The 27,567-nt window shown below is 42.2% G+C and overlaps 3 protein-coding genes across 3 annotated transcripts; all 3 read left to right on the top strand.

Moving 5' to 3' along the window:
* The first annotated feature begins 6,784 nt into the window (after positions 1-6,784).
* On the top strand, positions 6,785-7,926 carry LOC106642569 (uncharacterized). The gene is made up of 3 exons (XM_014357386.2): positions 6,785-7,117; positions 7,191-7,293; positions 7,589-7,926. The coding sequence occupies exons 1-3, from the start codon at positions 6,785-6,787 to the stop codon at positions 7,924-7,926; spliced, it is 774 nt and encodes a 257-aa protein (XP_014212872.1).
* A 2,515-nt stretch (positions 7,927-10,441) lies between these two features.
* LOC106642522 (uncharacterized) lies at positions 10,442-12,450 on the top strand. Its single transcript, XM_014357334.2, has 3 exons — positions 10,442-10,777; positions 11,404-11,506; positions 12,092-12,450. Exons 1-3 carry the CDS (start codon positions 10,442-10,444, stop codon positions 12,448-12,450), a joined length of 798 nt encoding a protein of 265 aa, XP_014212820.2.
* A 9,352-nt stretch (positions 12,451-21,802) lies between these two features.
* LOC106642523 (uncharacterized) lies at positions 21,803-25,733 on the top strand. Its single transcript, XM_014357335.2, has 3 exons — positions 21,803-22,056; positions 22,518-22,696; positions 25,279-25,733. The coding sequence occupies exons 1-3, from the start codon at positions 21,803-21,805 to the stop codon at positions 25,731-25,733; spliced, it is 888 nt and encodes a 295-aa protein (XP_014212821.2).
* The last annotated feature ends 1,834 nt before the right edge of the window (positions 25,734-27,567 follow it).

The following is a 27,567-nucleotide window of genomic DNA, read 5'->3' as shown; positions in this document are numbered from 1 at the left end:
TTCGCAATCGGGGACCCTCCTGGAGAAACTCGGTTTTACTTTTTAAAGGCGATTCAACTCGGCTTCCCTCTCCGTTTTCCCTTTACTTTTTATTTTTAGTTTCCAGCTTGCCACGTGGGTACGCGAGTCGTAAGTGGTCCTAGAGTGGAAGGAATACGAGATTAGGATATTATGGGCTTGGAGCGAGTGATACTTTTACTTTTTGCTGAAATTTTCAAAGAATATGGTTTGAGAGAGTTATGACTTGGTTTTTTTTTTTTTTTTTTTTTTTTTGATAATTCAGTGATATACTCAATTTATGAGAACACTGTTTTCTTGAAATTTTCAAGGGATATTGTTTCGCGTCATTTATTGAAAACTATTTCATCATTTCTTAAAAAGAGTGTAGAGAGTATATATAATAAGGAATTTTAAATTACTTTCTCTTCATTATGTATTATGTAAATGGAAAGCTTTAAGATCTAATGTATATGAAAAAAATTAATCAAATATTTATTTATCTATAAATGAAATAAAAAATCCTTTATTGTCTTGCCATGTGCACTGGAAAATAATTGTTTCAAATAAAACGCCAGATCACTGCATGTGATGAATGAAATTATTAATTACAATATTCTATATTTATTAAAGCCGAAGAAGTAGGTTATGCGCATAAATTATTGTAGCAACACACTCTCTGGTGTAGCTTAGTTGGTCGACGAACATAAGAATATTATTTTAGACATTTTTAACACTTGAAAATAAATTTTTTTTTCCGATAATGTACCTGAGGCAATATTTTTGTTAGAAATTTTGTTTTTATTACTTACAATGTACCAAATACATAACATTTTTTCTAGCAAAAAACATTGCACAATATTTTTAGTGAAATAAGATTATTATTTAATAATTAATAAAATGTTTTAATACTTTTTAAAAATATTTTGACATTGTTTTCGTCTACATTGTATTCTTTTTTAATATGCAATACCACTATTCCTGCTGTTAAAAATTTTTTTCCTTCGTTATAAATAATAATGAAATAAAACTTTAGTGCAACAATGTAAAATAGATAATTTTTGTAAAACATCTCATAGCAAAAGGTTGAAAAAAAAAAGAAAAATTTCAATCCAAGTGTCCCATAAAAATAATTTAAAAAACTTTTAGTGTAAAAATTCATGTAACACCTTAGTGTAAGTGACGAATATTAGTGATCAATTTTTTATAATTTTTGGAACACGTTAAAATAAATTTTTCCCTGAAAACAGTGAATTCTTTTCGCTAAAAAAATTTTTTCATTTATCATTATTCATAATACCATACTGAGTAAAAATTATAGTGCATTGATTTTGTTGAAAAAAGTTTTTGAAAGTCCTGAGTCGTAAGTAGTACAAAAAAAAAAATTTTATTCAACCATAAGTAATGTATTACGCTTGTAACAAAAAATTACAACGCAATGAATGTTTTAAATTATCTGTGCCCAAATCTACTGCCGAACAGCTACAACTTTTCAAACAAACGAGTCAACATTGAATAAAAATCAGCGTCGAGAAACATATAAAGACAAGTATCAAATGGTTCGTTAACCACTAACGATCTCAGCTTGTGAAATTGGTACTCGTCATCCAACGAGAGGTGGATACCGTATCCCGTAATAATAGACAAAAAAAAGGCCATAAAACACTCTCACTTCCGGTATGATCTCCCGATCGCTCCTCGAAGTAGCTGCAGCCCCGCTACACGGGCACAGAAGTCGATACCTGCACCCAAAGCCCATGCTACACGTTGTAAAGGTGTATATACAAACTCTCACGCTCTGCCGAACGAAAACGACATCGGACGGTTATCTCCCACGAGGAGGGTCAGAGTAGAAAGTGGACTCGGCACGAGTGTACCGAGTTTGTGTGGTGTACGTATATACAATACAGCCAGTGCTCTCGACGCGAAGGTCGGATCCGGGACTCCTTACACTCTCATCGCATCCCGGACGCCACGGGCGGGAGAGTACATACGCCGCGTTTTATTATAGCCTCCGAGTCGCGCACTCTACTCGCGGTCTGGGACTTTTCATTCATGCCGCGAGCGCGTTTTTTTTTCACTTTTGCTTGTGCAATCCTCGCTTTTTTTTCTCTCGTGAATCACGAGGTAGGTTTTGTTTTTTGTCCACGGCCAATTACGACTTTTACTTTTTATCGTCTATGAAGGATTGAGTTTCTTTTCCTTTTTTCTTTTCCCCCCCTCCATGTGTGTAATACAGTTTGGAGAAAATTAATGAATGGTTTGAGGAGATGATCAACTCTTGAGGCTCTTAATAATAGTTGTGGCTCGATTTATGCAATAGGCTAAGTCATTAAATGCCAATGAAAATGTAGTTATTAAAAAAAATCGAATTTTTCATTTTAATTTTGTTGCTTTGTAAAGAAAATAAAAATGTTCATTTTTAGTATCATAGCAGATAGTTAAATTTATTAAACTTTCAGCTAGTGTTGGAAAAAACCTTTTCTTAAATTTAATTATTGATATTCAATTTGTAATAATCGAGCTCACATTGTCTAAGTCATGACATTTTTGAAGCAGACAAGCAACTTTATTGAAATTTAATATGGATTATAAATACGAAGTAACGCGTGGCAACGACGGAAGATTGAGAACGAGCGTCTATTTCGATTTCCCCTAAATAACAGTTACTTCCACGATCCGAAAATATAACTGTACTTCCGAGGTGGGCAGGGACATATTTTTCGATTAATAAACCTCTATATGCGCGAGAAGATCAAAAGACACCAAAAAAATCTCCGATCGTGGAAGAAGTCAACCCCAAAAAAAAAGGAAACCAAATATCAGAGTCGATTTGTGTGCTAACCATCCAATAAAAGAGCTTTCTCTTTCGTTCGTACGCACATGTAATGTACGGCAACGCGGTCGGGTCCCTTTGTACCTGTATCATCTACGAATGACGCAAACAAACTTTGCATCGAGAGAATCGCAGGAATACGTTGTTTGGGTACACGCTCGCGTGCATACTTAAACGGTGAAACTGTCAGTGGCTCGAGGGAAGTTTCATCGGTATGGATGCGTGCGTGTTTCTCTTAATGGACGCGAGAGAGAACACGCCTCTGCAGCGCCTATGGTCATTGTACCGCATGGAAATCGGAAAATATTTGGACTTTCGAATTTCTAAACGGATGTACGCGTGGCTCTTTCGTTTTTTTCTTTATAATCTTCGTTCCTCGGATGCTGTCTCTTCAGTGACGCAAATCCGAGCATATATTTACTGGAGAAAAGCGATACTCATTCCTACATGCCGATAATATAATTGCAGTACAGTCATAATGTGGACAACAATGGGCGTATTTGCCAATTTGGGTTGGGAATGCCTCAAACCCTTGACTTTGTACGCACCAAGGCATGATTTTCCCAAACAAAAATCCCCATTCTTTTACAATTGTCTATACACTGTGCACAAGCTCACCAGATACTATATTGCTCCTCTTTTCGATACTCCAGAGTGGAGGGAAAAAACGTGCACGAGCAGCAAGAACAATGAAACATCAAAGTCGCGTCATTCCCGTGATAGCTCAAAGAGCTTATCCTCGTCCAAAGCTGCATATACAGAGGATCCCCTGCCAGGGGAAACTAGGCTGGAGCTCCAACAACTCGTACACAAGAAAAACAGATACCTGCGTACGTACGATACGCATTGTTGTCGCTCCGAACAAACGCCTCGCTGTACTTATGTTGGTACTATCAAGTCCATCAGTGTAAGTGGTAACGCGTTGTCGTCGTCACCCATCGTTAACAGTTCAGCGGAAGGAGCACGTATATGTAGCCTGGTCAGTTTCCTCTTTGTTTCGAGGGCAAGCTGCTGTACAGCAGGATTTTTGAAAATCCTCACCTGCTGTCCCAATGCTGGTAAACAAAAGGTGTTGGAATCGGTGGCACTTGCTCCTAGGGCTTTTACGAGCCAGCCATTGTTTGCCAAAAGCTAACTTGTGACTACGAGTAAAAGTGTCAAAAAATATGAATTTTTTTTTTTAACTGTTTGAGCGTTTTTTCAATAGATCAGATCCATGCAGACTTCGTGTAATATGTACTGTTCCCCTTTACGTCACACAATACTAGTTTACCGAGTTATGCCATTCCATAATTTAGACAATGTCCCATCAAAACTTTGATCGACCAAGCCAAGCCCCTCGAAATCCAACGCACGATAAGACGCGTCATTCCGGTAATGAAATGATCCCGTTGCAGCTAAACAGAAAAACGACAAAAAAGAAAGATTTGCTGGGCGCTTTCAAACAATTTTCGCTTACACGCGTCATCCGCAAGATATTGGACTTTTCATCGCCCCCAGCCTGGGTGATTATACCATCGCTACGACGACTGACGTTTTCCGATGTGCTCCGGTTTTTCTTTCGCAACGAGACTAGACGGCCCGGGTCCTCTTTGGAGAGCTCCCGCTAATTACCGGCTATTGGGACGCACCTGCGAACGCACGCCGCTCGCAGCGCTGACCTTCATTTTCAACGTGGTCTTTAATTAGCGCCAATCGAATCGCGTGGCAAAAGTATACTCGCCGGGCACCCAGGGGTTGGAGGGACAAATAGATGAAAGTGCTTGCGCTCTCGTTGTCCCACATTCCCGCGTGTTTGACGAAACTTTTTGGTTTCCCTCGGTTGCAGCTGCACCGGAACCCGAATTCCAACATGCGAAACTAAAAGCGAGAGAGAGGGAGAGAAATTCAAAAAGCACACACGGCAAGTGTAATCAAACACGCGCTCGGACGTGCGAAAAGAAAAAATTTACGGAATCCGGTAAAACGCGCTTGTGTCTGGCGTACAGAGAGAGAAGAGAAAAACATAAAAAGGTCGAGAGAGGCAGTATTATACTAAACATGCGCGAGGTGGACTCTATTTTTTTTTTCCTTTTTCGTGCCACCTGTGCGATAAATTAGCAGTGCGTAAGTTTCGCGGAGAAAATAAAGTAAGGTTGTATACGCGTCTCTTGCAGTTGTCGCACGCGACTTCCTTTATTTTTTTCTCATTTGGCTCGTTATTTCGCCTAACTCGATGTCGAGCCGCGATAAGGCCGATTCTTGCGGCGCGCGCGTGGGCGCCCAACCACGGGGTAATTGAGGAAGGAACGGGGCTGGTAGATCTCGACCTGCCCCGCTTCGATAATGACGAGCGCTGATTTGCCTCGTTTTTTTTTTTTTTTTTTTTTTTAGATCACGAAAATTTGTTGTTCAGAGCGAGCTTTGACGAGTGTTTGATTGATCTATCTTTCTTCGTAACAGTGTTTTTTTGAGGTTCCCGTGGTTAAAGAGCTGATTTGAAGTACAGCTAGAAACACGTAATTTATGCCCAATTTATATTTTAGAAAGTCCCTACCGGCATCTACTTTTCCTCGAAAATATTCATTATCTCGCTCTTGATGGAATTCGTTGGATTAAATTGTCGTAGGACCAAAAAAAAAAAAAAAAAAAAAATAGTCTCTCCAACTGTAGTAAAAGAAAAAAACAATATTTTTATTCACGTACCATTTTTAGATTCACAAACACCAACTCTAAGCTAACTTTTGCCAAAGAAGAATTGCAAACGTAAGAGAATCTCTCGAAAACCAGACCCGCTCAATCCAATGATTAAAATGCCACGGACAATATGAATGTAATACAAAAACATCAGCCGAAACTCGCTAACACGAGAAGACTACTCTCCTATACTCTTCAAACGTCGATTTGCAAACACGGATGTGTGCACACGCCATACACGGCCGATGTCTTACTTAACATGCCTGTATCTACTGCGTGTCTGCTTTTCCGTAAAGTACACACTTTGCAGTGTCGATGCATATCGTTGTACAACATCACAGATATGAGGGCGAAGCTTTTTCCTCAAAACCGATAGCAAAAGATCGGAATTGCGTGTATACATACGACATGGGACCATATAATTATCGGATCGAAGTTATATCTGTGCTCCCGCGCACAATAGAATAAATCCTGCGTTGCTGGCCAATCCTTTGGTTTACAAGTAATTTCATCGACAGTTTCGTTACAAAATTGGTCCTTACATCGTCTCAAATACCATCAAAACGATGCCGTTACGACCCCGCGAATGGCATTTCAGACAAGTGCACCGCTATGCGAAATTTTATGAGCCCACCCGATCGTTAAACACTCGCTTGTTTTAGCGATCTTGTAAATAATTTTTCCGTCATCCGTCTCTCGAGAGAAAAAAGATAAAGTAACTCGGTCAGCTGGAGCGATCAAATATTCGGTAGTGACACGATTTTTTATTAGAAAATGACCCACGAGACAGCGGGCGAGCGGCACTGGGTATTTTTATTAATTAGAAAACCAGTTTTTGCCGTTAAAACCAAGGAGGCGAGAAGCCCTGCCGAAATCCACCGATCTCCCGAGATCACGCACACGCGGCATAGGCGAGCGTCGGAAGGAAAAAGAAAAAAAGAAAAAAAAAAAAACAGGAAGGTGGGGACGCGTCAGAGAAGCTGCACCAGGTGCGGCGAGAGAGGGAGGTGGGTCCGTCTCTCTATGGGTCCCACCGGCCATTCAAAAATAAACGAGCACATCCCATATGCCTACGCGTCTTTATTTTTTCTCTTCCTCTTTTTTCCTCTCCTCCGCCCCGCGTCGCGCGCAGGCTCTATCGGTCCGGCCGGCCCGTATAAATAGTCAGGGCACGCGGTTGCGAGTTCAAACAGTTCCTCGCACCTTCCTCCGAGAACATACAACGTTCGCGAGTGTGTCCAGCCGCAACAGCCGAGTAAACCCCGCAGCACCAAGATGAAACCGTTCTGCATAACGTTGGTCCTCGCCTTCGCGGCTGTCGCAGTGTCGGCCCAGAGCGTCGACGAGTGCCTCCAGAAGGACAGCATCTCCTGCGTCCAGAAGAGCCTGTTCCGCCAGGCAAGGGGTTTCTTCAACCAGGAGACCTTCGAGCTCGTCGGTGGTGTCAGTTTGGTCAAGTCCCAGGGAGACAGGGCCTCCAGGAGCGACAAGAGCATCGTCTACGAGCAGGAGATCGAAAAGGCCGCCAGTGTCGCCGAGAGGCAGAGCGCCCTCGAGAACTTTGTCGGCGAGGGGCTCAACGATTTCCTTTACGGGCGCAACTTGAAGGTCAGTTTTTCCACCCGATCCGCGATATTTTTCTCAATTTCGCCAATTTCACGTTTCGTTGATCGGCTTACAGATCAACTTCTCGCCCGCTCTGGAGAAGATCAACGAGTCAGCCCGCGCCCTCGGCGAGTCCATCCCCGTCGAAGTCCGGCAAGCCGCTGACGAAGTCGCCGAAGGTAATTTTCCCATCATTTGTTTTCCACCCGAGCTTACTACCACGTGGCTTTTGACGAAGCAACGCATTCGTTTCCTTGTTAACGGTCGCAATTACACGGCTGAAAGGTACGACGGGTCCCGTACCGGGCAATTATCGGTGTATCCCACTTTCTCTCGTAAACCAAGGCAAATTATCGCTCCTCGCGCTAAAACGTCTTAAACTCCGTGTCCAACAGGCACCAAGGACTGACTACGTATGAAAAAAAAAAAAAAAAAAAAAAAAAAAAAGTACCAACGTCATCTTACCGATTTCAGGCCGTGGCAAGAAGAAGCTGAAGAAGATCCTGCCCCTGCTTTTGTTGGCTAAAGCGAAAATCGGCGCCTTGGCCACACTTGCCTACTTCGCCTTGGCCCTGATCGCCAAGAAAGCCATAATCGCCTCCCTGATCTCCATCGCCATCTCGGCGTTCGTCGGTCTTCGCTCCCTGTGGGAGAAGAAGGGCTCCGCGACCATCAGCGCTGGATTCCCATCGACCGGTTACAACGCCGGCTGGAGCTCCTCCGTCTCCGGGGGTTACCCGAGCGCCGGCTCCGCTGCCTGGGACGACGGACACGCCTACGCCCAGAGCCAGGCCTTCTCCGGTTACCACTAAGCTCCTCCACCAGCTATACGTAGTTTATGCCTGCGTCTGAGTGTGCGAATGATTGTTTTGTTTTTTCTTCCAATTAAGTAGGCAACTGCGCGTGTGTGTGAGAGATGCGCCTGGAGTAGTGCGGCGGTCGTTCGTTGGGTTGTTTCACCTCGGGCGGATCGGGCTGATTGACGGCGACTGTTTCGAGAGAGAGATATTTTTTTTGGGTTTTTTTTTTTTTTTTTTTTCGTTCCATATATGCGCGCCGGCCTCGTTTCAAAAAAATTTTTCATCGTCCGGGCACATGGTTCGATAAAGAGTGAAATGAAAACCGGTTGCCCCTCGGACTTTCACGCGATCACGAAGGGAAGAGGAACACGTATAATTAGCCCTCGAGTGGTTTCTCCGGTACAATTAAATTTCAAAGGCACTGACCGATCGGACACACGCGTATCTCCGAATCGGATCTCTTGTATACGCGCGCGTCCCAAGGGATGACTCATTTTTATTTTTTTATTTTTCATTTTTTACCGACGCTGTGCTAATTTTTCGGTGAAAGCCGCTTTTGACTGCCGGACATTCTTTCGGTCGCCGATTCATTAACGATTCCCGGGACGGTCCGCCACGAGGATTTACGCTCCGGCGTAAATTTTACTCGTGAGAATCTTCCGGAACTTTCGACTCCGATCGAGTGAAAGAGTCACACGAGTACCGCCGCGCCCTCGATTATACATATACATATATATATATATACATAGGAAGAGAAAAAAAATAAGAAGAAGAAAGGACCCGACAGTTATAATTTATTGATTGACTCTAACGCTAATGTTGATATTAATATTATTATTTTTATTATTATTATTATTTATTGAAGCCGAGCATCGGGAGTTGTTGTTGCTGATGGTTCATGTATACGGTTCGCGCTCTCGATTTTCATACTTTTGTGTACATATATATTATATTGATTAACGATCGCTCGCCATTTTAATTTATACCTACATGTTTATACATATCTTGTTGCACTATAACATAAATGCACTTGTATTACGAAAACAACGATGCGTTTAATACAATCGCAGTTGATGCCAACACCATATCCAAACGATCCTCGTTCTCAGGACGAGGAGATCAGCTTGGATTCTTCCGTTTTAACGATCAATTGATATTTCTTCTTTCCCCCTCTAATTTTACACGAATACTGCAATAGAGCGGAGAGGCTAGTCGTTTGTGTCAACCATGTTATACATGTCTATTTATACCGCCGATCATGTGAGTGTGTTCAAAAATACACTTTGTTATAAAAAAAAAAACAAAAAAAATTACATTCTCTTTAATACTTTCATCCTTTCCCAACCATGGTTTATCCACTCGCTTGGTATTTTCTCACGAGCTGCATCGTTATTACTGTGACAATTTTGTTTTGTTTTTTCTTTCCAACAAGATCTTAAACAAAGCGCAACATCGGAAAGCTCACTCTTACTGTAAAACCCCCCCTCTCCGTGTCCCGACCGCAAGGCGATTCCAAAAATCACACACATCACCTCACCCATGGTCTCTTCTGCCTGTATCATCACCAACCCATACACGCTAAAATGATCGCGTCAAGTAGTCCGTGACGACGATAACTCACACAGGCCTGCGAAAATTCGCAACAACAGCAACTGTCCCCTCCCACTCTTGTGAGACGTCGTGCATCCGTCTTTTTCTCTTGGCTGCGATTGTACGCAGAAACCGAAGCAGAGAGACGGAGGAGGCTGCACAGGAGCAAATCGAAATCGAGTCCTGCGAGAGAAGGAAGTGAAGCGTAGGAGTGGCCGCACGTGCATATTGCACTGCGTACACCAAGAGGACCTCGAACGAGCCGAGGGTGGGAGAACCACCACCACCAATGCCATCGAAAAAAAAAAGAAAAAAAAACGAAAAAATATAAGGAGAAGCCAAAGGGTGGGGATGGATCGGGATAATAATCCAGTCCACGGTGGACCACACCGAAAATTTTCGCTCGCCGAGGAGTAGCGCGAGTGTGAGTGCGACTCTTGCCGGAGTGGTCTGGGCGCTTTTCGAACAAGGAAGGAAAGATAAGAGGAGGAGGACGAGGAGGAAAAAAAGACCATCGGAACACGAACGAGGTACCCGTACATACAGCCACACGTACAGAGGCCGAGGAGAGGTGGGACACACCAAACGACACCAACAGCGCGCGACACTGCACCGCACGCACTTTCAGCGTGTATGTATGCACGTGCGGTACATAGGTGCTCACCTCTTTTTTTTTTTTTTTTTTTTTTCCTTCATTTTTTTTCCCATCCTTCCATCGTTCGTTCGCTCCTTGCGGGCCGTCTATCTACATATATAGCCGGGGAGCTTGCACCTGCGTGCGCGACTCAAACACTACCCGTTCGTCCGAGAAGGCGAACCTTTAACCAGACCGGCTCGTACACGACCGTATACAACACATACCTTAGACGCGAGTTTTTCGTTGTTTTTGCTGTTTTTGTTGTTGTTGTTGTTGTTGTTGTTTTTTTGCCTCGACGAGATGAAGCTGCTCTTGTTCTGTTGCGTTTGCTTCGGTGGATTGGTCGCGTTGGCGAGGGCCCACCAGAGCCTGGACGAGTGCCTCGAGAAGGACAGCATCTCCTGCGTCCAGAAGAGCCTGTACGCGAGGGCCAAGCAGTTCTTCGACCAAAAGAGCTTTGAGCTCGTCAGTGGAGTCAGTTTGGTCAAGACGAGCCGAGGATCGGCCAGGGCGGGGAAGGCCCTCGCCTACGAGCAGGAGATCGAGGAGTCAAAGGACGTGACGATGAGGCAGAACGCCCTCGAGAACTTTGTTGGCGAGGGGGTCAGCGAGTTCCTCACGGGACGGAGTTTGCAGGTACGTTTTTAGATTTTTTTTTTTTTTTTTTTCTAAGATTAGTGATCAGGGTTTAATTTTTGCATGTCTGTAAAAATCGTGGAAACAATGAATACAGGAGATATTGCATTCTGAAAGAGCTTTTTATTATTATTAGGTGATTTTTTAAGAAAAATTGAATTTTTTCCGTTCGCTAGTGTTTCACATGAAAATGCTACCGTCATTTCAATCGTAAACGTCACACTTGAGTGGCATATAATTTTTGGGTCGTGAACATTTTTATTGCTCCAATTTTTACCTAAAACAAAAGTCATTGGTATAGTTAAGGTATTTCACGCGTATGAACATGGACGAATCGTCATCATCGTAATACGTGGGTGCGTGAGTCTATACATAGTGTAATTTAATGACAAATTGGTATGAGTTGTGCGAGTCTCATTTTTCGTTATGGTAAGCAAATATCTGGGAGCTTCATTACTGCTTGCTGTTGAATCGACTGCAGTATCCTGAACAATCGTTGCATGTAAAATATAATATGCCAATGCTAGTGATCATCATACAATTGTATTGAAACTGGAATAATGATCAATGTGAACAAATGTTTTTTCTTATTTCTACAATTTTTTAATTCAAGTGAACTTTTTTAGGTCAACTTCACTCCAGCCTTCGAAAAGATAACCGAATCTGCGCGGGCGTTCAGTGAATCGATTCCTTCGGAAGTCAGGCAAGCCGCCAATGAAGTCGTTGAAGGTAACTATTTTTTTTTGCTGTCCTTCAGTGGTTTCATTTTTATGACAAAAGGTGTCGATTAACTACAATTTTAAGGAATATGCTTGAATATTTAGTCCGATTTATTTGTTTGGTTAGAATTTTTTATTTCATTTACATATTCGGTAATACTTCACCATGCGATTTTCTAATAAAAATTATTATATGATTCACATACCGATATAATTTTGTTTTTCACTCAAATATTTAATTACATCATACTCTGACTGATATATCGATTCACTGAAATAATAATTGCAACACTAGTGGGAGACGCGCGTCTTCATCGTACCTATACTTGCCAAACTACTTGCAGTCTCATTTAGAAAGCTATGCTGCAACAATCCATTACTTCTCGCTTTTATGAAATACGCAATAACTCGATTTCAATGAGTCTACAAAATAACGGATCATTTCTTCAAAAACCTTTGTATAATTAATGATGCATTGTCATTAATTAAAGATAAATTTCATAAGCTGAAACATCAGAGTAAATAAATTAGTTTATTAAATTTAAAATAATATTTTTTATTGAATCATCGTTGAAATATGTCTCGAAAATTCCAGGTCGTGGCAAGAAAAAGGTGATCAAAGCGATTCTGCCGCTCTTGATCGCCGCCAAAGTAAAGCTGGGCCTGCTGGCGACTTTGGCCTACTTCGGGATCGCCCTCGTAGCGAAAAAAGCCATCCTCGCGTCGATCATCTCGATCGCCGTATCGGCATTCCTCAGCCTGAGGTCCCTGTGGCTGAAGAGCTCCAGTCACGACACGACAGCCTACAATGCCGGCTGGAGCTCCGGGGGCCTCGTGTCCTCTGGCTGGTCGGCCCCCATAGCATCCAGCGGCTGGGCGTCCAGTGGCTGGGACGACGCTCACGGCGCTTTTTCCGCGCCAAGCCAGGCCTTCTCTGGTTACCATCGTCGTTGATATGATGCGCGACTGACGGAGTGAATGCGTTGCGTGCTCGAGTTCTCTTTTTTAATTATTTATTTATCATCAATACGTACATCAAGATGAGACTTGATATAATTGTGGGTCAAACGGTCTCTTGGAGCAATGGACTGATGTTGCTCAAACTTTTATTTCGATTGACGAAAAGTTGACTGATTATTTTACACCGTATTTATGTCTGCTCTAAAATTATTATATAATTCAATGTTCGTACAACTACTTATTTATTTATTTATTTGTTCAGCTATTATTTATTCGGTAAATCACGATTCTCAAATATAAAACCAAATTAATTTATAAAAATAACATAAGTGAGCATCAAAACTGAACAATCGACTCAATTTGTACTTGTTAATATATTTTTAACGGCCAAACAGAATGTCAAACAGTCTTAATATGATTAATTTATCAAAGAATAATGCTTACATCATTATGTTATGTAAAAATACAGAAATTAGAATAATTTTATAAATAGAGAAAAATAAAAGTAGTTTGGTAATCAATAAGGAGACAATGCCACCATAATAGTATGGAAGTAAAACATTTTTATTATTTAACAGTCTACATTATTATTGTCCAGTGTTCTACCGTGTACATATCAAAAGAAAAATTTGCTTATAATTGTATCATACATCATATACGTAATTAATTTGTTTTCAATTAATTATATTATGTTGTTTTATCGTATTAGTTCAGCTAATAGATTTTAGCCATCAATAGAATTTATGTCGAAATTTTTGCGATTAATTTTGTTGATGTGGAATAGATACATGTATTTCCAGTGTTGCTTATTCCAATCATGAGATTAGTCGCAACTTTTATTCTAAAATTATGTTGACAAAATATTAAAAAAATTATTATAGTTTGTCAAATACATTTTATTACAAAAATTAAAAAAACATATTGATCAACTCGATTTATTTAGCAACGTTCTTCTTTTAATCAATAATATTTAAAATTAATAAAAAAAGCATTTTTTCATAAAAAAACTACATCGTATTTACAGTAAATAACAAAAGAATGAGTTTTTTTTTTTTTCATTACAAAAATTTTAACCTTTGTCTTAATATTAGAGAAAAATAGAAAATAGATTATTTATTAATACATTTTGAGCTCTGAAAGTACTCGATTTTCAACTATGAAGTGCTACAAACAAAATAAAATAAAAAGTTATTTTACATCAATAACATATTTACATTAATAATTAATTAATGGAATTATTTTTAACGCGATAATAATTTTCATTCGATCTGAAAAAGATGCAGCTCTCTGACTCACAAATGTGACACAAAAAAAAAAAAAATATGACACAGCAAGATGCAAGCAAAAATAAATGAGACAACAAAGTCCCGTTACATTCTCCTCCTTAACCATCGTGGTAGCCAATGTGGCGGCAGTACTGTAACAAGCACGGTGATCGGTTATACGCGTACGGAGCTCAAAAAAAAGAAAGGGCCAGCAAATCCATCCTGCGAAGGTCCAGTTTCAGGTTCAGTGAGAACGTAAGGAAAAAATTCGCACACAGCTCAGCCGGAACGGTGTATGGACATAAAAATTTAATTACTTATTACGTGAGCTCTGTTGCATCCGTGCGCTCAATTGAGTACTTTTACGATGATACGTGATGGTGTCGTCTTCTGTACCATGTTTTCATTACAGCAAAGTTTGTTAAATATATATATATTTTTTTAATAACTATATACAGCATTTGTGTTTTTTAATGACTAAGATCTTTAAAAATTATTAAAAATCTTTTTTTTCTACGATAAATTGGATGAAAAAGTAAAATAAATAAATTGGATAAATGGTTTTTTTGCACATCAAGTTTAATATACAAAGTTCACATTTACACACTAAGTAAAAATAATTCTTGTAGGTATTACAAATTATTGTTCAATATTTATGAATTATGTACTATTACACATGTACAAAATGTAATATATATTTAAGATTTTAGTAACCATGCATAACTAACTTTAAATAATAAAATTGGCCATAAAAAACTTAAATCAAGTATAAATTAACAGATTGGCTCATTGATTTAAAACTGATTTTTTAAATATAAAATAAAATAAAGTAAAATTTATATTTTTTTTTTTAAACAAAGGATTCATACTTACTCGTACGTCATCAAGATTTACCAGCTTCCTGTTGGTTCTTTCTTATTAATCATTAAAAACTCGTGCATTTTTTAAGGAGACAATACTTCCTCTTTTTAAATTCCAGAAATATTGGGAATAAATTTGTTCATTTAATTGATTTATGAATATTTGCAACAGCATAAGGTTTTATTTAGCTCAGCAAAATGACATAGTAAAAAATACCAGCTTGAAAGAAATGTGACTCAAAGTGTCAAAATTAAATTAAGGTGATGAGAATCTGCTGTAATTTCCGATGAGCAGAAAGAGGAAAAAAGTTACGGTTCGACTTAGAGTGGAAGTAGGAGTGTAATGAGTTCGTATATAGTTTAAAAGCAAGAGCCGGCAGCCGTGTCGTGACTTTCGATTGCGGTAAAACGCCGACGCGTCGATAGTACAAGTTGTCCCGCTGCATCGCAGTGACACGTATACCTGCAGCTCTACTGTCTCCTTCAATTTTTTTTTTTTTTTTTTTTTTTTTTTCTAAGCTGGCTCGTACGTAATACCATAAAAGGCAGATTTAAGCACAACTGTTTTATGGATTTTTATAAGTTTTATAAGTAATTTTTGTTTTTTAATTTTTTTTTTCGATGCATTTTTGCCTAACAAAGTTCATTGTCTTATTAAAAAGATTAATATTTTGTCACTGTTAATTACAATCAATATTTGTGGAGTACAGAAACAAAATAATCGATACCACAACAGAACAAAGAGAGATTGAAAATTTTCTTATTTTTTTTTCTGTTTTTGTTAACTGTGATTCATAAATAATTTTAAAACAAGAGATAAAGGTTACCATCTAGTCCTATCAAGCTAGCTTTAATGTATAAATAGGAATCATATATTTGTTATTTTTGTAAAATATTGATTAAATACTTCTGTCTGACAATAGCATCTATTTTTATTTCTGCTCCATTAAAACTTCTGTACCAGTATTTGATTCTTGATAAATGCCATCTTTCAAGCTACACTGAGGAGAGAACTTTTTATTTTCCCACCCTATATTTCTCATTTTCGTGCTCTTATACGTGGGCGTATTCCGATTTACAGCCAACAAAAGGTACGCACTACAAAGTTGTCAGAAATACTCGCACACAAGCGTACAGGTAAACCAGTAAAAAGGCCCTCACACAAAAAAAAAGTACCCACTCTTTTTCCCACAATCAGCCCATTCAAATCATCATCGTTCCCACGCATGTCCTTTTTTTCGCCACTATTCCCAGCCGCATCCCAAAGCACACAACACATTCGAAATTGCAGCGACAAAAGGTGTCCGTCCGTCTGACAAATAGTCCTGTCCCGTTCACAAGTGCATAGTGTCCCCACCACGAAAGTGGACCATAGAAACATCTCCAACTCAAACTACCGGCAAAAGGGGAAAAAAAAGAATTGCACGGGCACGACAGCGTGGAAAACACGCCAGCCGATCGCTGATGAGCCACCGAATGAAACGCACTCACGTTACACCGAGGACTTTCTGATGCGAGCGCGTGTCACTGGGTTACTGGCTTACGGGTTATCGGCTTACGGCTCGGTTTTACTCTGTGTTCCAGTTTAACCGAGATGGCTTTCGATCCGACCTTGTGCGATCGGAGATTTCTCGAAAATGGATTATCAATTTTCCAGCCATCCCTGCAGCCGATGAGGAAAGAAATCGGCTCCGCGGATTCGATCTACCGTGGAAAATTGATTGTAAACTATATTTCGCTTGGCAACAGCGCCAAGTTCCCGATGGGAGGTTCAATGCACAGCTCGGGTAATGAGCTTTCTTGCCTCCTTTCGGAAATTACCGATTTATCTCCGCAAAGGTGCCGATCGATCTCGTTTCGGACGAGAAACCTCGATATCTTTTTTTTTGCCGATCTCGCAAATGTTGCCGAAACAACGAAACTTGATGAAAAAGTTGATAAATCGCGATTAACTTGTTGTATACCGACATGCCCATGTTGACCCATAAAAATGGACCCCGTAAATCGCAAGCAGATCGATATACTTAAGAAATAAATTTGCTTCCGTAATCCAAACGGGCTAAAGCGAAAAAATGAAAGAATGATGTCCTGGTCGCCACGGTGCACAAGTCCTACAGTCACGATCGGATATTGGTCATTCGTAGACGCACGGATATGCCGAGATGTTGCAACGCGCGCTTTTCCTTACGGCCATCTGTATATACATATGTGTATAAACTCGACGAGATTCAGCTAACGCGGCACAGGAGTATCGCGTGTAAACTTGTCCCGGGCTAATACAATCCGTCGTAGAAAGTCAATTGGTTCCGGGCCACTTTGGTCGAGTCGTTGCCGGTCACGCGTCGGTGTTTTTCTTCCACCTGTGCATCTGCACTCGTGTATCCGTATGTAGTAATACTTTACTCTTTACACGTTTGGGAGATCGTGTTGGGATTCAACAGGGGCCTGTACGTGCACCTGCGTCTGATTTACCACGGGATAGCACTTGTTACCTGTCCATCCTGGAATGCAGGGAATATAATGGCGTGCGAGGAGGCATGAGATTGTCTGGCCACGGTTTTCGATACGACACGCAAATTTTCGCCTCTTCGTTGCTAATTGATGATTTTTTCCCTTTCTTGTGGGGAATCTGACATGTCCAATTTCGTGATCGTATTTTATCGTGTTGAACCATCTCATTTTTTATTTGTCCTACTTTTATGGTGTATCGAAGGATCAGAGACTAATAAATAATTGGACTTTACAGATTTTCTACCTTTCGTTAGTATAAAATCAACAAATCATTGAGTGCAGACTTTGTTGCTACGTGTAAGATGAATTTTTCCACTAAACCTGTCGAACTATTAATTTTTTAGTGCAAAAATATTCTTAGTTAAGATCAACAAGACAATTAAGATCGGCAGTTCTTATGGTTTAACAGTATATTTGTTACTTCAGTAAGCGATGAAGAAAGCCTTTGGATGAAAACGTCACGTTATGTCGTGAACTTGTAATGAGGAGTACGTGGTTGTACGTGCGCCCAAAGGAGAGCAAAAAATGAAGGATCGAACGTGGGAAACGAAGCGGGGGAGAAAGAAAGAAAGCAAAATTATGAGAGAAAATGCGCGGAAAGTCGGCACAGCCATACATGCGTACGACGTGTACAAGCAAAGGGAGCTTCATCCGAGCAATGGCGAAATGAAAGTCAAGACGAAAAAAATTGATCATCCAACGATCGCTCCATCTTCTATTTCTCATTTATTAATATTTGTATTTTGAAACAAATATAGACATAATAGCTTAGAATTTCGTAATCTCTCGCGGCCTATTTGCAAGTGGGCGATCAGCCCCGCTTTAGCTCATCACCACTGCCACCCTGTTTGTACAAATACGAGCAAATTAATGTAACACCGTGCCCTCAAAATTTTCGGGAGCTCTAGCTCCACTCCTTGGGATGACTCTGGAGTAAAAACTACGCGTTCCAAGTTGCATCCAAAAAACCACGAGCGCTTGCAAGATACACGTGTGCCACGCAGCTTCGAGGCCACTCGGAGTAACGGAACATTGTTTTTACGCGGACTCGCTCACGAGACGTCGTATACAATGCAAGTCATATCGCCCGCCTGATGAAGACTGTTCTCCCGGCGGGTCGTTTATTTCGGAACGGGTATGTATTCCCTCTCTACCGTGAAAGGAAATAAAAAAAAAAAGAGAGAGAGAGAGGTCGTACTGATACACATGCACGTGTGATTGATCGATGTTCGGTGAAATTCCTCGCTCGCTCGGCATGGGATCTTCGGCTTTTGTTGCGTCCATATCGTGTATTACTTATAATATATACGCACTGGTGCCCTGTTTTTTTTTTTTTTTTTTTTTTTTTTTTTTTTTTTTTTTTTCTGCGAGATCGAGTTATTTTCCCATTTTGGCGTTTTGTAAATGTCGCACCATTGTGCCAAAAAGTACAGTTAATCCATTGTTGCTTGGACCTTTTGCGACCGGAATTCCATCGATGCTTTTGGAACCAAAAAACGATAACCTCACGGCTGAACTTTAGGATCCTCCGTGCATATACATGTACGTAGACTTTTGGTGATCAAAAGTACAGTGTACGGGATCTATGAGCCCGATTTTCCAGGCGTAAAACACGCGTTTATCGCCCCTCCAATAAAACGTGAGCATAAATAACGCGTACATGTATACCCATGCAAGTGAATGGTAAATCCGTCTCAATTTGTCGAGATCCAATCCCGTCCCTCTTTCTTCCTCGTGCTAATCTCCCGTTCGCATCTCCTTGGCTTCAACAGCACTAAAACCCACACATGTGTATAGACGCGAGTGTTTGTACATGGTGCACACGCGCCGTTAAATGGAAAACAGCTCTCCGGGTAAATCGAAAGATCCCGCGCGGCTGATTACTCGAAACTCTTCATTTCTCCACAATTGAGACGGACGCGAAAATTTTCCCGCTTCCCCTCTGCACGGCTCACCTGGAAATCGGTGCATCCTATGACCTAGAAATTCCCGTGCCTGCCAAAGAAAAACATATTCCAGCTACCATCGCTAATGGCCCGTTGAAAAAGTAAGTTCCCTTGGCATGTGTACACGAGAGTTTTGTACCCGTGAAACGAGGCAATTTCACGCTCATCGGGCCATTAGCCAGAGCAAACAATACACTCTCCTCCTCCTCCTCCCTTTTCTTGTTTTCTTTATTAATTTTTTTTTTTTTTCCTATCATGATGAATGGCTAATAGGATAATAATCCTTTTGAAATACGATCGATAAGCCCACCTTTTTTTTCTCTAGCTCCGCACCCAAGTCGTTTTGTCCATTCGCTAACAGCCTCCCTCGCGTACACCCACCAAACCGGGACTGTGGGTCTATTGGCAATAACAATATAACTGCACGACCCATCGGAGCTTAAATACTCGGCTGGGAAGGAATTTTAATTTTCATCGTGTAGCTTTTTCATCGGAACGACGCGGTGTAATTTCGCTGCCCACGGGCGTATACGTCAATTAGAAAGTTAGCCGGTTCAAGTGTCAATCTCAGCTTGTCTGTGCAATGCTTTTGTGGGTTAAACGCCGCGCCGCGGATTAGAGTGCGTTTTCGATAAAGATGACACGGTAAGCTCGCGCATATATGTAAGTGTGTGTACGCGGGTTGTTTTTTTCTTCTTCTCTTCTCTTTTCCAGCCGGTCAGTAGCATACTTTCCTCAACCGACACACAAATAAATAATACACCCATATTTGCCCGTGCACACGTATGGACGTACAGTACGGGGGAGTGTAGTTCGCCGTGGATGGCTGACTAGAAAGTTGACGATTTATTTTAAATGGAATATAAACGCGCTTCCCTCCGCGGATATGGTCCGATACTGGGTTTTTTTTTCCAGTGGTGAAATACGCGAGGGTCAACCTATTACTCTCCCCTCGACTGCGTTTAATCCTCGGACCGATAAATCTCCGTGAAAACGTTTTCTCTCTCTATGCGTGTGCTGCAAGTGAAAAATCCAATCGGCGAAAATTTTCGAGGGATACCGCGTGCTCTGCGAAACTTGGATAAGTAGGTCCCTCTCGGGTGATCCGATCTCATTTTTTCTCCTGTGCGTAAGACTTGCAGCCGGGTGTCCTCGAAAATACAAGCAAATTTTTTTTTTTTCATCGCAAATAAGGATTTTGGAGTGAAAATTCAATGCCACTGCGTTTGTACGCGTAACCCAGTGAGCTGGTTCTAATAATGGAGTTTTGCCAAATGACCGGCTACACGGAGAGACTCGCGTAATATCGGGGCACAGAGTTGCTCGGGCAAAAAGTCCCCGAGTTGTTTCATCGATACAATGGGCATTACAGCGCATCGCGAGCGCGTACGCGTGTAATATACATCCCCGCGTAATGCCAGACCGGAGCAGCGAAACAGGAATTTCTAAATAATTTTTTATGCCCCTCTGTTGCGAAAACTGGAATGGAAGCCCCGAATTCTCGCGGCTTCGTTCTTTTCTCTTTCGCGTCACGAGGTGGACTTGTCGTCGTGTCAAAAAATATGGGACATGTTGTGAGACAACACGTGCACGCGTATAGGAAACTCGAACCGATCGAGATTACGTGAAAAAAAAATAGGCGGCACGCGCTCGGGAGGAAAGTAAGAGTCGGTTTTTCCCGGGGAAATTGCAGCCAAGGCGCGTTTTTCCGTGAAATTCTTGGCGATCCCCGACACGGAATGCCAGGTACACGTCAAACAGAAAGAAAAATCTTTCGCGTGCAACGTTAAACACCACTCTCGGGGCAATTATCGAACGCGGTGTTACGTGTAGTAGTGCACGCGTAATTCAGATACTTTTTTTTGCTCTTCTTCCTTTCAATATTCATCCTTTATATGATCTCCCGGGCAAAGGACACCTGCGACACGAGGTACTTCTCGTTTAACGGCACTCTCGGGGGGTCAAAAGCAAGAGTACCCATGTAGGTACGTGTACGTGTACAGGACGCCGGTGCTCGGTGTACGGAAGGATGAAGCACATCAGAGAAAGGGAAGGAGCCAGCCGGCTTGCAGCTGCCGAGATGTTGCACGTGGAAGCCGCCAGGACGCCCATACAACATCCCATTGGAGGGGGAGGCTGCGAGTTGGTATATGTATAATACATGCCCGGCTCGAAGGAGAAGGAGGATACATACTCGTGTGTGCGTGTGTGTTGGTATGTATATACATGCGCGTGCTGGCGACGTAGGTAGAGTACTTCTACTACTACCAGTACCGGTCACAAGTGTACAGTACACATCGTGCACATACCCCTTTTCACGGCTGACTCGGTATAAAAGCAAAGCAAGGCTCTTTTAGGTGCAACACACATAACCAAGCGGCCGACGGCACCAGAGCGACTCTTGGCTTGTTGGGCTTCTCTTTATTGCCCAGTCGGACCTCGGAGTGTTCGGGTGCAGCGCTCATTAGCTCGGACCAAAGGAAGGGGGAAGGACATTTAGTGCTGTTACAGTGTGTATTTTTTACAATACCTTTTGACCATACCTTTTCTTACAGGGGTTTTTTTTTTTTCGAGTGCCAGGTTGATTTTGTATAGGAGATCGGTATAGGTTGTTTTGATCGGTTCGGTCCATCAGCTATGATCATCTTTTGATTGCTTACATACGCGAATTAATTTAATGGGAAAAAGAAAGAAATAAAACTTATTTTGTTTGTCTATTTTTGTCTTGGATCCAGAGTACAGGTACACCCGAGGCGTCACAGACATGCTCGGCAAGACGATGATCCTGTGCACGGCGGTGCTCGCCGTGGCAGCGGGACTGCCGGCTACCGATAAAACCGGCAGCGAGAACGACCTCATGGCATCGATTTACACCGATTGCCTAAAGAAGGAGCCGCTCAACTGCATCAAGCACAAGGTCATGTCCTTCGTCGACAAAATGCTGGCCAAGGACGACATCAGCCTCAGCGAGGGTATTACTGTTGTCAAGACCTCGAACATCGAGGAAGGCGCGCCTAGGTGAGTTTTTGGGGGCTCTTGGGCTGGCTGGGATTTTTTTACATTTCGTTCGTTAAAATTGGGGTTTTCATTGAAAGTTAACACTGAATGACACTGGCTTTTTTTTAATGACTTTTCAATTAATTTCATCAATAAAGAAGATGATACCGGTTTTTATTGTGTTTTCCTCGGTAATTTTTTTATTTCGCTGTGATGCCGAGTAATTGTAATACTTTTTAATTAATTTCTAGTAAATTGATTCGGTTCATCAACATTCACTATAAAGCACATGTAAGCATCAGTTCAGCCATCAAGCGACATATGCATTGTTCTTAACGCGATTTTATGAAATAAACGAATTTAGGATTTAACGATAAAAATCGAATAAATATATTGTCAATCGAACAATTATTCTTCACATAGTTATATCCGCGAAATAAAAGCTTGAAACCCCTAAAAGCACCCCTGTAACGTTTCCTTAGGTCCATCGACTCGAGCGACTTTGACGCTCTGCTGTTTGACCGGCTCGGCCGATTTCTGCGCACTCACACGGTCAAAGTCGATCTCAAGGGCACGGACATCCTCGGTGCCATCGAGTCAGCCGGCCGCAGCTTCGAGGACACGAGCAACGACAGCGCCGTCGAGTCGCGAGGAAAGAAAAGTAAGTATACGCGCCCGCGGACTCTACACACTTAATGTACGAATTACCGCTCGGCAAAACCAGCTCCTCAGGTGTTGCTGTTGCGCTGTTTAACTCCTCCTGCGCCTTAATTGGATTCCGCTCGGGAGGCAATTAGGTCCGGAGAGCCCCGAGGCTTTCATCAGATAGACGCGTCGCCGGTTAAACCAGAGTGTGACCGAAAACCACCGGGGGATGGCTCGTTGTAAAATCAATTGTATACGCCCGGCTCGCTTTTCCATATGTTTCTCGTAGCTCGTTGCGCGTGCATTTCGTTAGCTTTCGCAGGCAGTGAAAAAAACTGAAGTCTCGCGTCTGGCTAACTGTCGACCCACAAACTTGGCGCAGCCATCGTTATATTTATTCATTCGCTCGGTCGTTACGTCTCAGCAAAAAAAAAAAAAGGCGGTCAGCCTAAAATCCCAGTCGAGCGAGTTTGCCGTTCCGATGGAGGAAATTAATTTGCATGAATCAACGCCCGACAGCGAAACAGCCGCGCAGTCGATGCTCTCTTCGGTACGCATACCGGTAAGACAGGGGAACGGCGGTGCGCGCGGGTATACGTGTAACTGCCTAACTGGACACGCAGTGCGCTCGGCTCACCTACGTGTAATATAATGTACGCAGGAGAAAAAAAAAAAAAAAAAAAAAAAAAAAAAAAGACGAGGGAAAGGGCGTGGGTAGTGTTTATCTAAATGACGCGCGTACTTGGGTGTGTTTTTCGCATCTCCGAGTGGAAGCAGCGTGTATGTACAAATTATGCGCTCGAAAAATGCACGACTGTCTCTCTTTCTCGTGCATAAATAAACGCAATAAGAAATGCTCGCGCGTTTTACTTGTCGCTGTCTCATTTTCTCAACTGTAAAAGCGAGTGCGTGTGCAATGCATGTACGTAAAAAAAAGAAGAAAAAGATTAGCTGCTTACACGGTTGGCTCTGTTGTTTTGAAGGAGCCTCTCTTCCTCCTCCTCCTTTTTCTTGCCGTGCAAAACGTTGACCCAGTGAGGAACTGGTTTCCGCTTGGCCAACTTCGTGTGTATATACGTACGAGCGTCCGCGAGATAAATAAGTGCGAGAGAAGGGCAGTGATCTCGTGCAGTTAAAGGTGAGAGGCGGCGCGTGGAGGGAGGCGAAAGATGAGAGATATTAAAGTGGTCACGATCCAGCGATCGGAGCCAAGCGCGTACCAGTTTTGGTTACGCGTATCTTGGGCCTCTTTGATGAAGTTTTTTTTTTTTTTTTCATGAAAGAACATAATTGTAAGCGCACAGAGCGACATTGAAGGAATGCGAGGGCCGTTATTGTATCGAGAGAGGAGCAAAATACACGGGCCATTCTGGGTCACGAATACATTTTATTGCACACGTTACGTTGAGTATCGATGACGGAAAATAAGCTCCCGAGAATGTATACAGTATAGCAAAGAATTTCGGAAAAAACATCATCATGCGGGGAATGTACGTACATTTTAATATCCTCGCGAGCCGTCAAGTAGAAAAACGCCGCGTATGGTCGGACGGGCATTCCGGGCTGTTGAAGTGAGTAACGGCGTAACGGTGACGCGCTCTATGGGTGAAAAATTAACTAGCAAAATTTTTCCTCTCCTTTTTCCACTTGCTATCCACGTTCGAACGCCATCCTCGCGGAGAAACGATTCGGCGTTGGGAAGAAAGACGCTCGAAATCAGGTCGATTTGAGAGTACGTACATGCGCGTGGGAATAACGAAAGCGAGAAAAGCAAGAAGAAGATCAGACAGAGGAGGAGAAGGAAGATACAATCTTCAGCGAAATTGTATTGCGCGTTGGACACGCTCATCCGCGAGGATTTTCGACACACTTTCCGCACCTTGACCTTGGCGCGCGCTCTCTGATCTCTTGGGCTCGATATCTCGCGGCTGCTGTATTATGCGCTCTCGAGGGAAATCGCATACGCACACGGGTTGATTCGAGTGCGTGTACCCTCCCGGTTGGAGCGAGTCGGGCCGGAGAAAGACGAGACTCGGACGATCCCGCGAAATTGGCCAATTAAATCAGCCTAACGAGCCGTGCACGCCACGTGTGCGCGATTGCGACGATGACTCTCGGGACTCGGGTATGCTCTTAATTCGACGTCACTTAGCATATAACACAGGTGACACATTATACCGTCTTATATATATACAGGTGCTTGTTTTCCCATACTGTGTTGTATATTATTAGCTGCTCCCCGTTGTATAAGCTTATTCGCGTTGCCTTGTGCCATTTGGCGTTTAACCTTAATTACCACCGTGCGTTCGCCTGTTGCAAATCATAGACATGTTCGGTACACGTTTGGGTAAACCATACAACTACTTTCCGTCGTGAAACGTGAAAGGCGATGATTACCATCATTCGCGAGAAAGAGGTGAATTTTTCAATTAATTATCTCGTATCTTCTGGTGTGTCATCACAAGGTATAAAATAACATAGTTTTTGTACCCGGTGGCGTGTGTTGCCCTGGTTAAATGCACTCCAAACGCCCAAAGTAGGAAAAACTACACTACGTGAGTGACGGAACAAAGTAAAAAATAATTTCTTCGCTTGCAGAGAAGGCCCAGAAGATCCTGGGGCCGATAATAATGGCAGTGGCCCTGAAGGCGGCAGCCCTTCTGCCTCTCGCCTTGGGCTTCATCGCCCTGATAGCCGGCAAGGCGCTCCTGGTCGGCAAAATCGCGCTGGTGATATCCTCGATAATCGGCCTGAAGAAGCTCCTCAGCCAACAGAAGCACGTGACCTACGAGGTGGTCGCCCATCCGCAGCACCACACCAGCAGCCACATCGTTAGCCACGACGACGGTGGACACTCTGGAGGCGGTGGTGGCGGCTACTCGGGCGGTAGCAGCGACTTTGGCGGCTACGGGGGTGGTGGTGGTGGTGGTGGCGGTAGCTCAGGCGGACACGGGGGCTCTGGATGGGCAAGGAGCCTCGCTCAGGAGTCTGCCCAGGATCTCGCCTACGCCGCTCAGAAGCCACAGCCACAACAGCAGCAGACAAAACACTAGCGTCTCGTTGCGATAGGATTATCATTATCATTATCATTATTATCATTAATGTTGTTGTAGTCGTACTTTTTAGCCCTAAGCCGCGTTAATTTATTGCCCTGCTCCATGTCGACTTTTACGCTTAGACTTTTTTTTTTTTTCTTTTTCTCTCTGTTTGATGACTTTTTTCCCTCGTCTTACGTAGTTCTGTTAACTTATTTATTTATTTATTGAGATTTTTGCGAAGACTGTTTTATTTTTGTAAGGAGAGTCGTACGATTGTAAAAAAAAAAAATCGAGCTTAGTTGAATCGCAATATTCATTACCTTGAAAGTTTCATGAAACTGAACAAATCCAATGGAATTGCAAAACTGTAGTACAAACTCGGGCGGACCACTTTTAATACGAAAATATATACGTTACTGTCGTTGTCACAGTTGTGTACTTATTGCAAAAAAAAAAAAAAAAAAAAAAAAAAAATGAGTTGTCTCGTCAAACACAGAAACGGTGTAAAAAGTTACCATCACGTATTCTTTAGAAATAACGTGCTAATTTGCGTATCATTCGGTACAGTTAAGCCGCACTGTTTGCTAGATGCCTGGGACAAAAGTCGACGATTGTTTCGACAGATAATCGCGCGTGTGTGCCTTGAACAAACGTTGTTAAGCTTCCGTTCAAATATTTGACGACTCCTTGGAAGAGCTCGGAATTTGTGTTTGTCGTACAAACAGCCAACACTTTGGTTTGCACTTGGCAAAAAAAAAAGGAAAAATCCCGGTTTTGATGTAAAACTCTTTACAACCACTGTATCCATGATCTCTTAAAACTAAATGTCTATCGAGCGCGAGCCGTAAAAATCTCTCCCCCTGTAGCTTTCCGATTGGCAAACTTTCCCCCGCTAGTGCCTTTTTTTCCCTCTACCAAAAGGAGCGATCCCTTCGAGGCTTCACTTTCTCCCCGCATCCGTGACACTTTTCTCTGGTCCTTTCTAAAACGGCTCCTCTTTCGCACCGTCTTCGACCAACGCCGCCCAACCCTTCACTTTCTTCGGACTCGTTCACCCGAGACCGTCGTTTTTCCATCGTTGCGGCTATTGTTTGCACCTTCTCTTTGTTACACTTTCACCTCCTTACCGCTACTCGTGATGCTATTGATTTTTATAACTCCACCAATGCCTGATGCTAATATACTCTTCTGACGCATTTTCCATTGTCGTTGTGCCTGATGGATGTATCCTTACCTATACTGTACTACCTCATTCGACGATGACACTGTATTGTTTTCTGTGTACATTTAACACGTGGTCGCTTAAAAAAAAAGTGCAAACATAAATCGATAGAATCATCGCACAACAGCGATTCTATAGTTTTATAAACTTTCGTTCGCTACGACACGTGATTTTTTCTCTTCCTCTCTGTAACTGCGATGTATTTGCATCCTCCCAGAGAAAAGATACTCACGTCTCACCTTACCTGTAAGAAGAATTATTATTATAATAACTATTACTAACAATATATTAATATTTATTATAATTAATAATTATTATAATTATTATTATTACTATTATTAATATTATTCATGATATTATATTTGTACAAAATAAAGCGAGGCGAACGGCGCGTGCGTCTTGTCCGAAAGAAAAAAGAAAAGGCCGATTGTGTCCAACCAGTCAATACCACATCGATTTTCTTCTATTTTTTTTCATACCCCACTTAATTTTTCTGCACATTATTCTTATTTCAATTCTGAACGTGTGGGATGGGAGATCGGCATCGAAGGGTAAGTACATATCGTAAACTGCCGATTTTATACACAAAAGGCTAAAAATTATACGAGCACGGCTCGCGTGTTGATC

Source organism: Copidosoma floridanum, unplaced genomic scaffold (genome assembly GCF_036245765.1).
Source record: "Copidosoma floridanum isolate Cflo_tuat_1 unplaced genomic scaffold, Cflo_Japanese_pri ptg000021l, whole genome shotgun sequence".
Lineage (NCBI taxonomy): Eukaryota > Metazoa > Arthropoda > Insecta > Hymenoptera > Encyrtidae > Copidosoma > Copidosoma floridanum.
The sequence above is the reverse complement of the archived record's forward strand: the minus strand, read 5'-3'. Positions and strand labels throughout refer to the sequence as shown.

Bases quoted from the DNA above. Each gene is read 5' to 3' on its own strand.
- LOC106642523 (XM_014357335.2), top strand. From the start codon at position 21,803: ATGCTCGGCAAGACGATGATCCTGTGCACGGCGGTGCTCGCCGTGGCA. The intron at 22,057-22,517 runs GTGAGTTTTTGG...ACGTTTCCTTAG, and splicing joins ATCGAGGAAGGCGCGCCTAG to GTCCATCGACTCGAGCGACT. The intron at 22,697-25,278 runs GTAAGTATACGC...CTTCGCTTGCAG, and splicing joins CGAGTCGCGAGGAAAGAAAA to AGAAGGCCCAGAAGATCCTG.
- LOC106642569 (XM_014357386.2), top strand. From the start codon at position 6,785: ATGAAACCGTTCTGCATAACGTTGGTCCTCGCCTTCGCGGCTGTCGCA. The intron at 7,118-7,190 runs GTCAGTTTTTCC...ATCGGCTTACAG, and splicing joins TTTACGGGCGCAACTTGAAG to ATCAACTTCTCGCCCGCTCT. The intron at 7,294-7,588 runs GTAATTTTCCCA...TACCGATTTCAG, and splicing joins CGCTGACGAAGTCGCCGAAG to GCCGTGGCAAGAAGAAGCTG.
- LOC106642522 (XM_014357334.2), top strand. From the start codon at position 10,442: ATGAAGCTGCTCTTGTTCTGTTGCGTTTGCTTCGGTGGATTGGTCGCG. The intron at 10,778-11,403 runs GTACGTTTTTAG...GAACTTTTTTAG, and splicing joins TCACGGGACGGAGTTTGCAG to GTCAACTTCACTCCAGCCTT. The intron at 11,507-12,091 runs GTAACTATTTTT...CGAAAATTCCAG, and splicing joins CGCCAATGAAGTCGTTGAAG to GTCGTGGCAAGAAAAAGGTG.